The sequence below is a fragment of the Otolemur garnettii genome, unplaced genomic scaffold, assembly GCF_000181295.1.
Source record: "Otolemur garnettii isolate 467f Iridium unplaced genomic scaffold, OtoGar3 scaffold00003, whole genome shotgun sequence".
Lineage (NCBI taxonomy): Eukaryota > Metazoa > Chordata > Mammalia > Primates > Galagidae > Otolemur > Otolemur garnettii.
In genome coordinates this window covers 38376457-38394176 of record NW_003852398.1, presented here as the reverse complement: position 1 = coordinate 38394176, position 17720 = coordinate 38376457, and the positions used below count along the sequence as shown (strand labels likewise).

Genomic DNA, 17720 nt, shown 5'->3' with positions numbered 1-17720 from the left:
CCTCTACCCCCTTCAGAGAGGGAGCCTGGAAGAAGATGGGCTTTGCATTTTATACCTTTGTGTACTATTTGCACTTTTTTGTAATGAGTAGAAGTTGCTTTTATGCAATACATTCTCTAAAGTTTTAAAACAATGGTATAGAAATACATACCATAGAAATATATTTTGACATGGAAAGATATTCAGAATGCACTACTAAGAATGTTTTTTATGCTGGAAAACATATATACAATGAAAAGGATCTGGAAAGATAAATTCCAAGGTGCTACCTGTGGTTCTCTCTGTGTAGGACTTTGGTGTATTCTTTCTACCCATGTGCTTTCTTTCTAATGATCAGGGATGGATTTTTTTATTAAAATAATAGCAGTGAAAGAAAGCATTTTGGAGGAAAAGGGAAAAGAACAGAATTCAGAGGCAAAGCTGGGGGAGTGACAAGTGAAGGGGGAGCCCAGCTGGCCAGAGACTGGGGAGGGGAAGGAGGCAGGATAGGACATACTTGCCTATCCATCTGGAAAAAGAAAACCAAAACTGGAAGTCCTAGAAATGGTCCTCCTCACCCAGAGTGCATGTGGTCCACAGCAGTGTAACCCAAGGACTCCTGTCTTTCCGGCTTGGACCCATCTCTGAGGCTCTCTCACTGCAGATAGAGAGGCTGGCAGGGAAGCACCAAAGCACAGCCCCAGGTGATGTCTACTTCTGCAGGGTGTTCTCCTCTGTTTCCCCTGGATATAGGGCAGGATGTGCTACCCCAGCCCTAGAGAGGAGAAAACAGGCCCAGGGTCATTCAACTCCAATGTGTTGGCTGGTCTGATGCCTAGTTATGATATGGAAGGTCTCTGTTGTAGTTTGCCTACTTAAAACACCTCCTAACTAAAGGAGGGGGCCACAATGTCCCTTGTATGTGTGACCCTACTGGGTGCCTACACTCCTGCACTTATAGTGGAATAAGGTATCAGATCAGTCTCAAGAAGCAGAGATAGCAGAGAACACCAGGCTCCATCTGAAGTTGGGAATGCAATATCAAGGGAACAAAGCAGGCCCACATCAGTGAGTGGGTACAAGGGAGAAAGTATGGATAATCATTTTCTACTTCCTTCTCTAAACACTGTACAATCTTACCTTCATTTCACTCCTTCTAATGTCTTTTCATTGTGGTCTTATCAACTTCTGCATTATACCATTTTAAAAATATTACCTCCCTGCTGTGCACAGCTGAGGGCTGCAAAGAAAGCCACCTAGAAGATGGTCATAGTTTGCACAGAAAGCCTGCACTCCAGGGAGATGACTCTCAGCCTGAAGATCATGCTAACCCAGCCAGAAAAGGTAGGATGACTTGCTCAGGCAGTGAGGGAACAGGCACCAAGTGTTTGGGAGGGAGCCATCCAACAGGGAAAAGAAAAAGACACACACATGGTGCTTCCCCCGCCCCAAGATGACTGTACATCCTGTGTCTAGCAGACAGCTAGACGTCTGTCTACACTGTCTGGTTATTCGGATTTGGTAACTACATGGTACAGGCTTCCAGGCACATACTTCCAATGGAAGATGCTAACTCTAGCCACCCACACTGCTCAATTACTGATTCATGGGGCCTCCTTGTGTCCACACTGGGCCTAGAAGCTATATAGTAGTTATAACCTCTGGCTCTGGAGTCAGCACTTATCTGGGCGTGAATCCTGCCTTCTGTTCCTACTAGCTGTGTAGCTGCAATAAATTAGTTTACCTCTCTGTGCCCTGGTTTCCCTTAGCTATTATAGGCATTAAATGGGAGGATGCCCATAAAATGCTTAGGTAGGGTATGACTCGGAGTGAAAGCTCAGTGAACACTAGCTAAAGATAATTCATCAAGATATCTGCATACACACATTTGCAGTGTTGATAGAACCCAATCACTAGGATGGTATCAGGACTAGGGAGCACCAAGATGATGGATGTGTTCCCAATTGCATCATTTGCACTCTCCCACAGATGAATCTCATCACCAGATAATGAAAGTAGCAAAATGAGAAAACACAGATATTTAAAGTGTGGGGAAAGCCAGTCCAGAAGAGCCTGAGAACCTTTGTTAAAGATAGGGGATTCAGTATACTCCCCAGACCTTGGATGATCATAACAGTCAACTTCAAAAAGATAGGATATGCACTGTTTGTGCACACAAGCACATACACACTTTGTAGAGGAGAGGACTAGTCGAAAGAAGTAAGGAAGAGGAGACAGAGAATTCTTAACATCTAAACATTCTCCCTGTGCCACCACACTGGCAAATGATTGCCTTGGTCAAGCTCTCAGCTCCTACTGAAGCAAAGCCTGAACATATATCCCTCAAAAAATGGTCTCTTCAAAGGTTAGACTGGGGAGCCTTCCTGGGGAGAAAAAGGGCTTTACATGAAAAGGCAGAAAGGGAATGAGGAATATGCAGGAGAAAGAGAGCACAAGAGGGACAACAGAAAACAGCAGAGTAAAGGTTCAAGCCAGAAAGAATCAACAGGATTCATAACTGGGCTACTGGGGATGCCCTCACAAACATCATCAAGACCACCTTAGCAATGGGTTCTATTTGTATCTCTCAGAAACAAACTCCAGGGAGAAATCAGAGTCTGATCAGGCTCCTACGGTCAGGGGCTTGGTCAGAGAAAAAAATAAGGGTGACAAGAAATAGAGCAAACACTTGTCACCTTGTGGACGAGGGGCTAACATAGCACAAAGAGCTGGCAAGTGGACAGTCAGCAGGTCCTCAGCTCATTTCCAGACACCAGCCACACAGGAAAGACATAACAGAACAGCAGCCACAGCAATGTTGGGCAAAGGGAAGAATGAAGTGCTTTACTGCAAGAGAAGGAGGTAGCCATTACTGAATCTATCAATTAAAATGACCAGACTCATTTCCCTCATACTCATATATTTATCCCCTTTTTATTCTCTAAATATTTCCACAACTGAGCTAAATCATGCATTAAAATTATAGTTTTTATAATTAAAAAAACTTTATTTATTTATTTATTTTGAGGCAGAGTCTTACTCTGTTGTCTTGCATGGAGTACCATGGTGTCATTATAGCTCTCAGCAACCTCAAACTCTTGGGCTCAAGTGATTCTCTTGCCTCAGCCTCTCAAGTAGCTGGGACTACAAAAGTGCACTACCATGCCTGGCTAGCTTTTCTGTTTTTTTGGTAGAGACAGAGTCTCATTCTTGCTCAGGCTGGTCTTGAACTCCTGAGCTCAATCAATCTACCCACCTTAGAGAAAATAAAATATTTAGAGAATAAAAAGGGGATAAATATATGTGTATGAGGGGAAAGTATGTAAAAGCTCAGTCTTATTCTTAAAATGCCAATAGATAATATTTAAAACTAATAAGTAAAAAAAAGTGGTATACAAATATCATTTAGATAAATGGAGTAGTAGATGAAGTAGCTTTTAGCTGAATCAGAACCTATATTTTAATTCTTTTAGGACTGAAAGTAAGTGGCTCTGGAGAACCGACTTGGGGTGGAAAGGTAGAGCTGGGGAGTCATGCTCATCATTATAAATTTTGCATTTCTGACTCTTAAAATAGTGTTCAAACACTATTTTGCTTTGTTCAACACTGTGATCAAAATAAAAGATTCTCTTAAGCAAAAAAGATTCATCTCAAGACGGAGTTCAATTTACTATCCCCAACCAAGACTGCTCTGGTCTTCTTCTTCTACATTCATAAATATTAGTCTCTAGCATCCATGTGGCAATTAATTATATTCATTTGCCAATGAGCTAAACTTGTCCATTGTTAATTATCTTTCCACCTGTATCTCATCTTCCTAACGAAATCATAGCTGCTTAACAGCAGAGACCACGTCTCATAATCTTTAAGGAGCCCATGGCCTACCAAGTGATTAAACCCACAAGGTCCAGCAGCCCAGCTCCCTATTACCTGCGTAGGCATTGGCCTGCTGCAGGAGGTCAGTGCAGGTGTGCACGTCTGCAAAGGCACGGATGCCCAGGCAATTGGTGGGATGCAACTGAGACTGTAGGAAATCACAGCAGTTCTGGCGAACATCCATGAGCTGCAGCAAGCTGGCTGCTGGGAGCAGTACCTGCAAGAGAAGGTGACATTCTGAAACAATAAATTCCACCAGCAGGGACTCATTCCCATAATCATGGTTCCAATTATATAGCTCCCATGCTCAAGATCTTTTCATGGCTTTCTACTACACTGTGGTCAACAGGTCCAAATATCCCAGTTGGCTTTCCAGCCTTATTTCCCACTAGTCTCTACTTTACAGCCCCTAAACAGATTCTCTCTATCCCTATAGCAGTGTCACTCGATCTTTAATCCCTAGGGAGCATACCACAGATTCTGATTCAGTAGGTCTAGGGTACGGCTTGAGAGCCTGCATTCCTAATGAGACTCCAGATGATACTTGCAGCTGCTTGTCTATGAAACACCATTTTACTAACAAAATCCTATACACATGTGCACACATATACATACATACTCTACTGTAAATGTTCTCATACTTGGCTGCATATCAGAATCACCTGAAGAATTTTTAAAATGCTGATGCCTAGTTCCCACCCTCAAAGATTCTAACCTAACGGTATGAGATGTGGCCTGAACAATGAGATGTTTTTAAAGCTCCTCAGGTATTTCAAATGTAGAGCCAAGTTTGAGAACTACTGCCTCACAACCTTTAGTGTTCTGTCCTCACTTAGAAAAGTACTTCTTGAATTGTCCACTAGCTCCTTCTCCACTTAATTACTAAGCCTCTTTGGGCCAGGCAATGGGCCAGGCCCATGGTTTTTCAACCTTTTTTATTTCACGGCACACTTGAACCTATTGTTAAACTTTCACAGCATACTTAAATTATGTTGATCAAAAAAAGGGTAAAGAAAAGAATATACTTACTGTGCTTAGAACTTTTTTCAAAAATAATTTAATTAATGATCCTTAAAAATTTTTGCAACACACCAGTGTGCCATGGCACACCAGTTTAAAATCGCTACTCTAGGCTTTGAGATTCAGTACTAAGCAAAATAAAATAGTTCCTGCTCTCACAAAACTTTCAGTCTACCAGAATAAGAGATTCACCCCCAAATCCCTCAGGACTTAGGCAACCATACTTTATTCTCCCATTCAACAGATAGAAAATAGAGAACCTCTTTGGGTATATTCTCAGAGAAAAGAGGGCTGAGTTTGTTTTTTAAAAACGTTGCAGGACACATGAGCATACTGCATCCTGAAAGACAGAAATAGTCCTTGCTCAGGTTTATGTACATGTGTTTTTCCTAAGAGCCAGGGAAGACTGGCTTGAGCAGGCCAGCTAAATTCTCACCTTTTTAGTCCTCAGACTGCCAACCCCTATCCAGTTTCAGGACTTTCCCACAGCTGCTGATCCCTGCCCTCTAGATCAAAAGTATAGGACAGAAAACTGAAGTCCTACTCCACTCCAGCTCTGCTTCCCTGACCTTCACCTATGGAAGGGGCAGGTAATCTGAGAATGATTTTCCAAATAGAAATTTAGAAAAAAAATTGCAGAGCAGTTTGATTTAAGGCTGCTTAACTTACGAACCATAGCATCCATTTTACTGCAAAGCAATCCCCTCTCCTAGGCCTTTGCTCTCAGCTGCCTCTCTGGCTCTCAGAGAAAGTGACTAAGCCAACCAAACCCCAGCTGTTCCTATCTGCAAGGACTTGCCAAGGAAGACATGAGATGCAGATGCATTTTTTTTTCTTGATTCAGAGCACTACAAGCCTTTTAAGTGATTTAAATTACAGGCCCTGATCTTCCAAAACAGCTTTGAGTCCTCTGCTCTGACTCTGATCACTCTATTTGCTCAAGCCAAAAACTCTACCACACTGCCCATTCTTGGGCCTTTCCCTCCACTAGGATAACCAATTGTCCTGGTGTTTCACAAGGGTTTTCTGGGACTTTCAGTGTTAAAACTAGGACAATTGGTCACCCTTCATTATCCCTGCTCACATGCAGTAACCACCAGAGCATGCACTATCAGCATCATACTCCTGAGCTAAATGCCTACTTTCAACAACGAAAGTTCTCCTCCCAGCCCCCACCCACTTAAATTTCTCCCTCATGGAAGCTAAGTTCTAGACAACATGCTCCTTTCCTGAGAAATGATAAAATCACCCTGTCCTAAGAGTTTTAGACCATAAATGAACACAGCCGGGATCCAAATCTAGCACCCTGAGTTCTATCCCCACTCCATTTCCACTAAACAGCCATAAACCAGGAAATTCAATTAACCTATGAGCTTGCTCAGCCTGGTTAAACAGATTCCAGGACCAGATTAGTCTCTGCCAGCAAGTTAAATGGAGATCTATTAACCATTCTTGCTGAATGCACATGAGGAATGGAAAGCTCTATTCCAAGTCCTCAAATGACCTCCATTACACCTGCCCAGGGCAACACCAGCTACAAAGCCTGGAATTAAGGCCACAGGTTGACCAATCATCCTGATTTAACTGGGACTTTACTGGTTTGGGCACTGAAAATCCCACATCTCAGGAAACCACTCAGCTCTAAGCAAACTGGTACAAGTATTCACCCTAGGGAGAAGTAACCTCTAACCCGTAACCTTAAGCGTGTAGGGGAGAGAAAGTCATCAAAAGCTGTCCAGCACACACCCTACTCAGAGGTATGGCAAGCCCCACAAGGACCAGCTAAGTAAAGGCAGGAATGCCACACAGTCGTCCTTTATCCTAGTCAGGAGGACTTCAGAGAATCCAGTCTGCCCCCAGATTGCATTCCCAGCCAACTCCCAAAAAGATCATGCCAGCAACACACAGTTCCTTCTCCTCTTCCAAGAAGACGGCAGCAAGGTTTGGTGCTTAAATACTCAAGCTCATGACAGCCAGGAAAGGAAATAATAAATATTTCCTGAACATACTCATTAGGTTACACTTTCGGTTTTTAAAACCTCCCTAGATAAAAAATAAAAAGATAAAAAAATAATCTCCTCCCTGGAAAGACCTACCCACATAGCTTTTAACTTTCCTACTGTCTACAATACCCACTTAGGCAAAAATTCTAAGTCTCTTCCACCTCTCCACAACCCCCATCCTGTTTGGGTCTACTCCTGACCTAAAGCATTCCCAAACTGACTTCCTAAAATGAATGGGGCTTGTGGTTCCTTTAATTGCTTCTTCCCTTTCTTTGATCTTACACTGTGATTAGCTATGAGTCAAAGGCCCTTTTCTTCCCTCTGCTTGCTTCAAACAGGAAGGCGTGAAAAAATGTCAAGGAAGTCAGAATGCTAAGGGGGATGATTTGAAAGCTGAAAGATATATCACTGCTCAAACTCTGGATCTAAGGATAAACTAGGGCCCCAAAGGAGTTCTGGAGTCTGGACCCAACTACAAAACAAATTCCCAAAGTCTCTGAAATAAAAGAGAGCAAAACATCCATCAGGTGGCTATCTTCAGTTCCTTCTCCCCAAATCAACAGGGATTTGAGGGGATTTCCTCTTCTCTTATCTTGCCTGAAACTCTACTCCCTAAACAGTAGCAGTAACAAGATTATGAACAAGAGGCCAAGTGCAGGTCTTCAGCTTCAAGCAAGACTGTCCTTGTAGACAGAGCAATAGGTATACCCTTGGTCCCTATAGGGGAGAGGCTGAGACCAGAAAAGTAGTTGCCTTCATCAGACTGGAAGATTACCATAAGCAAAAAGCTTCTAGCTTGCCTTTCACCACCTCAGCATTACAGTTCTTAGAAAACTATGGCCATGAGCAAAGAGTTCACAGGTTCCCCTTCAGCTTGCAAATGGCTTTCCCTCCATTTTTCATGTGCAGGCCGTTTTATTTTTTCTCTCCCTTGGATAACATGAAAACACAACAGAGGATATCCTGTCACAGGGTTTGCTTCCTTTTGCAAAAACAAGAGGAAATGCCCTGCCTCAGAAAGCACCTACTCCTGGAATTCTAGGGAGGCAGGGCCACACACAGAGAGAAGACACCAGCCAAGGGGCCAAGTACTGAGACCACCCAGCACCTCTGCCCAAGCCAGTGAGAGTGCTGGCTGGCCAAGTACTGAGACCACCCAGCACCTCTGCCCAAGTCAGTGAGAGGCTCAAAAAGAGTGCTAAATAAAAATCTACGGAGAGAAAGAAGAAAGAAAGGAAGAGAGAGAGAGAAATGAACAGAAGTGCTGGAAGAATAGTACTGCGCCATTTTGATTTTGACCTCTCTACTGACTAGCCACGTAACTGGGGACAAACTATGTAATCTCTCTGGGCCTCTGTCTCCTCAGTAGTAAAATGAGAACGATAATGGCTTACTGTAAGGATCAAATGAGATAATATATTTAAAGCAGGTAACACAATTCTTGGTATATAGGGAGGGCTCGGTTGATATCCATTTTTATTATTACAAGTCATTACAACTTGAGCCAAAGTTCTGATTATTCATTTAGCAAGAAACTAGAATTCACCACAGTCATAGAGCACAATAAGTTGGAGAGAGCTGGCTTCAACTCTACCACTTAACTCTCTGTGAGACCTTGGCAAGTTATTTAACCCCTTTCAGCAACAGTTTCTTCAGGTTTTTACAGCTGGAGGGGGGCATCATATTAGCATATTCTATGGAGTGGTTATAAATTAAATGAAATAAGGCATGTGAAATTACTGGCACACACTTGGCTTATAATGAGTATCAGTTAGGACTGTTGTTACTTCCACCATGGAAGGACAACTCAGGGTCCCTCCAAAGTATGTGTGGCTGGGAAGAGACTAAGAGTGTAGCTCTTACAGCCATTTAACAAAGCCTTAGTCTCTGATTCTTGTTTCTAAGGCATGCAGAAGAGGCCCAGTGCTTCCATGGTCATCTTCCCAATCTACCAAATCCTCAATGGATCCTGTCTTCATAGACAACCTGTGAGCAACTGCCTTAGCAGATACATAACAACATGAAGAAGAATCTACATTTTGATCCAAACTCTCTTCTTTTTAATCTTTTTTATTTTGTTTTCCTCTAAGGCCACCCCTGACCTAACCACAGTTTAAAGTGAGGCAGACAAAGGAAAAGGAAATACAGTGAAACCTCTGTAAGTTGACCACTCAAGGAACTTTAAAAAACTGGCCAACAAACAGAGGTGACCAGTATAAGGTACTAGGCCTACTCTACTGATATGCACATGTGATACATGTCCATCTATGAACATTAGGTCAACTTAAGGAAGGAGATGGTCAACTACGGAGGTTCTACTGTAATTAGTATATCACATTCCTTCCAAACAATGACAATTCCCTAAAGATTCCACATGGTATCTCCCAGTGGAGCCTCTGCACTTGCTACCCCCAGCCCCACTCCCACATACACACAGATGAATACAACAGGACCCTCGAGGAGTTCATAGGCCAGTGGAAACAGACAGGTAGGCATGGGAGGCAGGCCTGACTTCCCAGTCTTCCCTCAAAATCTGGCCTAAACAAGATCTGGTAAGGATGGCCAGATGAGGCCGGCCATCCTTACCAGAGTAGGAATAACTATTTCCTGCTTCCTGGGTACCTCTTCCCTGGCCTCACTACAACATAGGTCACCTACTTGCTTAACCATCTGTCTGTACCTTCAGACCATGTGCTCCCTGGGAAAAAAGCCTGTCATAGCTCTCTGCATGCCCACAATGTCTGCTGACACAGGGCAAGAGCTCAGGAAAGCATGTATTAAATGAATCAATAAAAAAAGGAATAAAACAATGAGACCCCATACATGGTCTACCATGAGGAAGGAGAAGATTACGACAGCCCCCTTAGCCTTATGCCTTCTAGACCATGCTTCTATCCGCCATCTAGCTGTTTAATAGAACTCTTAAAGGGCCCTCTTCTCCAAATAACAGCTGGCACTGGCCCAGGCCTCTGTCCTTGCCAAGCTTTCTGGGCACATTGTAGGCAGAAGGTATCCCAAACTATCCCTCACTTGGGAGAATTCCCAGCCACTCCCATGACAGACTGGGTTAGTCTTTGCCTCCCACCCCATACCATGGCTCCTGCTCCCTATCTGGTTCCTCCCCCTCAGTCTCAATAAGCACCAAGGCAGAGGAGAAACCAGGCAAAGCCTTCCATACATACATGACTCTACCACCACCTCCCTATTTTAGGTGATAATGTCAACACTTACTACTTACCAAGTGCCAGGCATTGTTTTAAGTGTTTTACCTATATTAATACATTGAATCCTCATACCAACCCTGTGAGGTTAAATACTGTGATTATGCCCATATTATAGATGAAAATACTGAGACACAGAAAGGTTAAGTGACTTACTTAGGGTCACACAGCCAGAAAATGGTGGACCAGGATTTGAGCACAAGCAGCATAACTCATGACTACCCAATAGAATGGATACTACTTGTATTAGGATTCCTGTTTTGGAGAGGTATTTTGGAGGGGTGTTAGAGAGAGAAAAGACAAATCAAAGGCAGGCAGAGTCCCACATCCTCACTTTACAGATGGGACACCCTACAATGGGAAAGGGTAGGATAAGACCACTCTGAATTAGTAGCTAAGCCAAGGTAGGAGCCTGGGTCTTCTTTCATACTCAATTCTTCCTCATTCCTATTTCCTCTGAGCTGTACATCATCTATCTAGCCCTCTTCCCCTCCCTTACAAAGTTGTTTTAGAAAGCAGCAATAAAGCCATTTTTCTCTAGGTTTCTGGATTAGCTGCTGCTAACTGCTCTAAGATAAATGGTTTTGTAAACTGGAGAGAGACCACCACTGGGTTAGAGGGAAGTTGCAAAGATTACCTTTTTACTTTATTTCTTTTTACTTATTATTTATGTATTATTATTTATTACTTATAACATTATTATTACTACTACCACCTGTTACTACCTAGCCAGGCAATAAGGATTCAGAGTAGAATATCTTCTAATTATCCATAACTGGAGCAGCCACAGCACATTCCAGTGTATACCTGTGGCTGCAGCATGCCTGCTTAACAGAGTGCCACAGTGCATGCCCTACTGGCCATGGCCATCCCCCTGCTGCCAGCCACCTTGCACTGCTGCAGGCACCATGGGCTCCCGATGCTTTGCAGCCCTGCAGCAGGCAAGGATAACACAGCCATTGTACGCTGAGATCACCTCCACAGGATGTGGATGTGGTAGGTCCAGGTGGGACTGTTGGCTGTTCCCTTGCCAGCAGCATACCTGCATATCACACCCCTCTGCTTTCCCCTGCCCTCCACTCATGTACATCTTCAGGTAAATTTTTCTTATAAAGGACTACATATCTTCTACCAAGACTCTGTTGATATGGTTGGAAGCCTGGAGAGAGTTGTGCTTTTTTTCACATGGCTTTTCAACATTCAGCTATGATTGGTACAAGATTTGGGAAAGTCTGACCTTGAGGGTTCATGGAGTGACTGTTCTTGATTTCTTAGGCTTTGGCTTCAGTAACATACCAGGAACTCATCATTATTCCATATTTTAGCAAGATAACATCACGTAATCACTTCTGCGGCTCCCTCACCACAGGATCAATCCTTTGTCTCATGATTATGGAGGTACTATTGCTCAGGAGCTAATCTATAGGTACAAGAAGAACTGATCTGGTCAGCTTACCATAAAGAGTTTCTGTCAAATGAAGATATTTTTCCTGAGAATCACCATCCTCTTCTCCAAAAGCTACTCAAAGATGGAGACGTGCTGTTATCCATCCTCATGTGGCTGATGAACTTTGTATTCTCTCAAGGCCTCACCCCAGTCTTTGGGCTGTACATTCAGCCCTCCAAGAACAAACTGTGGGACACGTGAGCAGGGATCCACAACAATGATGGGAACTTAGTCACTGACAGTCTCTTACAGTACATAAACCAGAGGAAGAAGTTTAAAATATACTGGGTGGGAGCTCTTGCCTTTGTATCTATTCCCATTCATTTTATCTATGGGCCATCAGATCCTGTAAATCCCTATGCAGACTTTTTGGAGCTATACAGGAAAATGCTGCCGTGGTCCACAGTGTCGATGCTAGATGACCACATTAGCCACTACCCACAGCTAAAGGATCCCATGGGCTTCTCAAATGCATATATGGGCTTTATCAACTACTACTGAGCTGGAAAGAGTAACTTCCCATATTACCTCCGCTACTTCCTTACCTATTGTGTTTCCACTTAGGAAGAAAAAGAGGTCCTGGCCATCAAACATTATGCTCTCAAGAAGTCCACTTTACTCACATTAGTGAACAGTATAGAGGAAAAAGTCAGCAAGAGCTCCAATTAAGGGTTGACATAATACTGCACCTCACATTCCTTTGACATCTGATCAAAAGTGGATGGACTTGACTTTGTCTTTGTGTTATTAGGAAATTCTACTAGTCGCTGACATTCCTTTGCAATAGAAGACTTTTTAACACTTTTTCAGACTTTTCTAAAATATCTAGAAATGCTAATTTCAGGTCTGGCATCAATTGAAATCCTAAAATAAAAATGAAAAGGGGCTGCCTTGCCTCCCCTTAATGGCTTTTCAGGAAACAAGCTCTTTTCTTTTCTTTTTTTGTTTTTGTTTTTGTTTTTTGAGACAGTCTCACTTTGTCTCCCTCAGTAGAGTGCTGTAGCATTGTAGCTCACAGCAACCTCAAACTCCTGGGCTTAAATGATTCTCTTGCCTTAGCTTCCCAAGTAGCTGGCACTAAGGCACCTGCCACAACACTCAGTATTTTTAGAGATGAGATCTTAATCTGGCTCATGCTGGTCTCGAACCTGTGAGTTCTGGCAATCCACCTGTCTTGGCCTCCCAACTGCTGGGATTATAGGCATGAGCCACCATGCCCAGCCTGCCACAAACTCTTTAAAGTTCTCTAAGCAACATAATTTCAAGTAAGAGTGAGGCTCCCTTGTCATAACTTTGGATTTAGTTTCATCAGCTTCTTCTAATTATAGACATTTGTTAAAACAGATATTGGTTTAAATATTGCAGTATTCTAAGACTATGATTTACCTACACATTATATATTTTATAAGGCAGACTCTTATTCTGCCAAAGTAGTAAAACTTATTAAACCTGAATTGAACTGAACTAAATCCAAACTATTTACTGAATTTCCTAAAATCACAGGACATTAAGGACCAATAGCATTTGTGCCAGAGACTGACTGTTGTTAGTTGGAAAGACCAATTTTAAAAGCAAACAACAGAATGATTCCTCATACCTCAGTGCTTAGAAACATCTCTCCTGAACTAATGTGGAAGGGAAGGATCATTGCATAGTCCAAGTTAGCACTCTGAATGTTCATTGATTCCTTTCATGATGATCACTTAACTCCCCACTGGCTGTTCCAGAGAGGCCTTCTCATGTAGATCAGCAATTCCTATATTTTACAGACAGGAATGTTCTAAAAACTTTAAGAACAAATTTTGAAAGACCTATAAGCAATGATGTTGAATACTTTCTTTTAAGCCACATTCATTGTCTTAAAGCAGGATTAAGTGATTAATTTAAATTCATTTTTATTAGCATCTTCTAGTATAGCAACTTTGAAACTGAAATAAGTATTTATTTGCTATTAATAAAAAGAACTGTGACCAAAAAAAAATGATCCATATTTGTAAATACTTTGTACTTCACAAGAAAAAAGTTAAATAAATACATGATGAAAAGAAAAGAAAGATGGTTCCACTCATACAATTCTATAGCCTCCCCTATACTCATTTTATATTGTTTAGTACTTATTGTTACTGCCCCAAAGTTATTCAGCTATTTGAATTCTGTTACTAGATCTATTGTGTAACTACAGTGGATGGGAAACCAGCAACAAAATTGAATGGCTGTGCATTTTACTGTGTATAAAATATAATTCAACTAAAGAAGGGAGGGGAAGATTAGACCAAATCACTACAGAAATCATATAACCCAAGAGACTGTCTCAGGGACCAGAAACAAAGGCAGGCTCTATTGTAGGGATAGATTCTCCATTTCCAAATGCAGTGTGGATCAGACTCTGCTTGCCTACACCCTGATCCCTTATGGGTACCACAAGCTACTCATGACCAAGCTAACTCCCACTCATCTCCCAGGTCTTATCTTAAACCTTATCTTCTAAAAGAGCCCTTCCCTGATCTCCTCCCTTCATCCAAATTGAGTTTCCTTAATATTCTCTCTCATTGTATGATCCATGTTCCTTTCCTTCAGAGTACATATCACAATTTGTGCATAGACATTATTACTTTGTGCTTATTTGATGAATGTCTGTCTTTATCACCAGACTGCAGACTCCAGGAGGGCAAGCAATGGAATTGCTACTACTGACTATTACAACCTCAGTGACCAACAAAGTGTCTGGCATATAACAGGAACTCTGAATTGAAAGAATAACAATTATCAATTCGGACTCACAAAGATCTTGATCCTGGAAAAAGGGGTAGTGTGCTGAATAAAATAAGGTAAACAGGTATTTTGGTCACTAGAGAGGTATTAGCCACACATAAACAAGTAAGTTGGTATTGTGCTTTAAAAAGAAGAGAAAAGAAAAAAAAGACCTTCATAACACGTGTAATTTCTATCACTCTAAATAGTAAATTCTTAAGGAAAAGAAATAGTATGCCCCTTGCCTGTATTTAGCCCAGTAATTTGCAGGGTTTAAGAGTGGACCACACCTTCACCCTTCTCCCTTACTGGGGCATGATGCTGATGCCGAATGTCCCACAGTAAAGACATCTTCCTTTGGGGGAAGCACTATCTTCACTGGCTCCTCATTCAAGACTCCAGATGGCTGAGGAAAAGGTGGGGCAGTGAAAGGAGGAAAAGGCAGATGATACATTTCACAACCACACTCTCCTGCTGAGACTCAGTCCTGGTGCTTGGCCCCTCCATGGGCTCAGAGGCATTTGGATGACTAATGTTGAAGCAGGAAAAATTTTAAAGTCTCACAATATAATACTCAAAACCCCTAAGATGAGATAATGATCTGTGAAGAAAAAAAAGTCAGTCAACCTTCTAGCTCTTCCTTTACAAGATTCAAACCAACATGAGTTAAAGATGTTCTGCTCCAGGGGCCCAGGCATATTCAGAGCTATCATGGCTTAATGGTTAAAAGAATGCTGCCCACACCAGGCAGGCATGAGTTTGGGGGTCAACTGGCCCTCCTACTGGCCATGTAACTCTGGGCAAGACACTTAGCCTCTCTTGGGCTTTAGTTTCCTCTTCAATGACTGATTTGGTTGTTGTGAGGATTAAATAAAATAATAATGTAAAAGAGTGATTCCTGAGTGGACAATACACTGCGCTATCAGCTGGGGGTAAGTTTACCTGAACATTCTCTTCAGTCACCTCAATTTCGGCAGTATAGATATAGTCAATCAGCTTACTCAGTGTCTGCCCATCCACATCCTTAATTTCGATCTTCTTGGCTTTACTCTCAGACATGTCACCTATAGTTTACAACAAAAACAAAAAGGACATGAACATGGCACCTAGTTTTTGCTTAACTTCCACATGGCAATCCAGCCTCTCTTAGAAACATAAAAGCACTGCCCATGATCTGATAAGAGAGTAGAGGAATTCAGGCATGGAGAAAGACAAACTAGATGACATCAAGGTCACATCAATACTGCCTCTGTGATCACCCACAAACCCAATCTTAAGCATTCCTCACTTTATTGCCCATTTCCATTTTAAAGGCAAGTCTGTGAGCTGTCATTCATTCAACCAACATTTACTATAAACTTCTACATACACGGCCAAGAAAAGTGAACAAAATATGCTCCTATCCTCAAGGAACATAAGACTAGTAAAGCAGATATATAAAAATATTTATAGAAATCAGTGATAAGAGCTTAATAGAGGGGGCAGCACCTGTGGCTCAGTGGGCAGGGCGCCAGTCCCATACACCGAGGGTGGTGGGTTCAAACCCGGCCCCGGCTGAACTGCTATAAAAAAATACCCAGGCTTTGTGGGAGGCACCTATAGTCCCAGCTACTCGGGAGGCTGAGGCAAGAGAATCACCTAAGCCCGGGAGTTGGAGGTTGCTGTGAGCTGTGACGCCACAGCACTCTACCAAGGGTGACAAAGTAAGACTCTGTCTCTACAAAAAAAAAAAAAAAAAAAAAAAAAAAAAAGAGCTTAGTAGAGGAATAACAAGAATAAGAAGCATTTATTGAGTGCTAACTATGGCCAAGCACTGTATTAGCATTTTAAGTCTTGCCTCTTCTAATCCTCACAACATATGAGATTAACTAACATTATCCCCATTTTTACAGATGAAGAAACTAAGGCACAGGAGAGTAAGTAATTAATTTTGCCCACAGTGATATACATAGGAAGGGACAAAATTGGGCTGAAACCCATGGATTCTGACTCTGAACTCCATACTCATAACGACTACACTATACTAAATCCTAAGAACACAGAGGAAGAAGCAACAGACTCTGTCTGAGAACTCCAGTTAGGTAACATAGTAGGAGGTCACATTTGAGCTGGACATTAGAGGATGAAGAAGAGTTCCATAGGCAGAAAAGGGAGGAAGGAGAAGATAGACATGGAATCTATAAGGGCAAAGGGAGGAAATGCTAAAAGGATAAAAATCGGGAATGGCCCTCATTAAACGTTAGTTACTCTTTCTTTTCCCTCCCTCCCTTTCTCCCTCCCTTCTTTCCTTCCTTCCTTCCTCCTTCCTTCCTTTCTTTCTTTCAGAGTCTCACTATGTCACCCTCGGTTGAATGCTATGGCGTCATAGCTCACAGCAACCTCAAACTCTTGGGCTTAAACAATTCTCTTGCCTTAGCCTCCCAAGTAGCTGGGACCACAGGTGCCCGCCATAATGCCTGGCTATTTTTTTGTTGCAACTGTCATAGTTGTTTGGCAGGCCCCAGGTCATGCTCAAACCCGCCAGCTCCAGTGCATGTGGTCAGCACCCTAGCTGCTGAGCTACAGGCACCAAGCCAAGATTACTTATTCTTGGGAGAGATTGGTACAAGGGGTAACAGTGAAAAGAAAGGAGCTGGAGAGGAAGATAGGACCAGGACTTGCAGAGTCTTGTACGTCACGTAAACTAGTGTAGTTTTATCCTAAGGGTAGCACCACCAAGAGGTTTTAAACAGAGGGATAACATCAACAGATGAGCATTTTTGAATGAAAATTTGGATGCAGGGCAGAAGACAGATTCAGGCAAAGAGGACAGTTGGGAGGCACTGATAATAATCCAAGAGGATGAAAGGTAGGTCTGTGAACAAAGGTGGTGGCAGCACCACAGTTTCATGGTCCTGAGGCCCTGACTTCAGTCTATATGCCTTATACAACACACGTTTATCTAGAGCCAGGCTCATTCAACAAGGGCTACTGATCTCAGAAAAAGACAGGCACCACATGTGTCTTCATAGACTGAAATAAAGGGCAACTTGACTACAAGAAACAAGGGATTCAAAAGTCCTAATGTATGTGTAAAAACAGAGCCTTGGTGGTTGTTTTCTCTCTGTGGAATTCATGCACTAGAGCCAAGAAAATAAAGTACAGTACAGCATGTGGGCTGCAGACACCCACCTCCAAGCTGCATGGATGGCACATGATTCCTCCACCAATCCCCAGTTCCCAGCCTGACACACTTCTAGATCTGAATGACTCTGGAACAGGGAGGAAGGTGGGGAGGGAAACATTCCAAACCCTGTCTGCTACTTTCATCAGGTAGACCCCAGACTCTCTACTCTGTTCTCCCTCCTTTGACTGCTGGTGGAAGCCAGTAAAAAGGCCTCAACACAAAGAGCAGAAAAAGATGGCAGTGTCCTCCTGCACCCA

General features: G+C 42.5%; 1 protein-coding gene and 1 pseudogene across 1 annotated transcript in view; one reads left to right on the top strand and one right to left on the bottom strand.

Moving 5' to 3' along the window:
• The window catches only part of KLHL3 (kelch like family member 3), a 122529-nt gene that overhangs the window by 71461 nt on the left and 33348 nt on the right, over positions 1–17720 (bottom strand). The window contains exons 4-5 of the mRNA XM_003782165.3: positions 15240–15361; positions 3910–4072 (exon numbers count right to left, since the gene is read on the bottom strand). Coding sequence (XP_003782213.1) covers positions 3910–4072; positions 15240–15361 — 285 coding nt within the window. The remainder of the gene's footprint in view (positions 1–3909; positions 4073–15239; positions 15362–17720) is intronic.
• Positions 11085–12047, top strand: LOC105887207 (annotated as a pseudogene).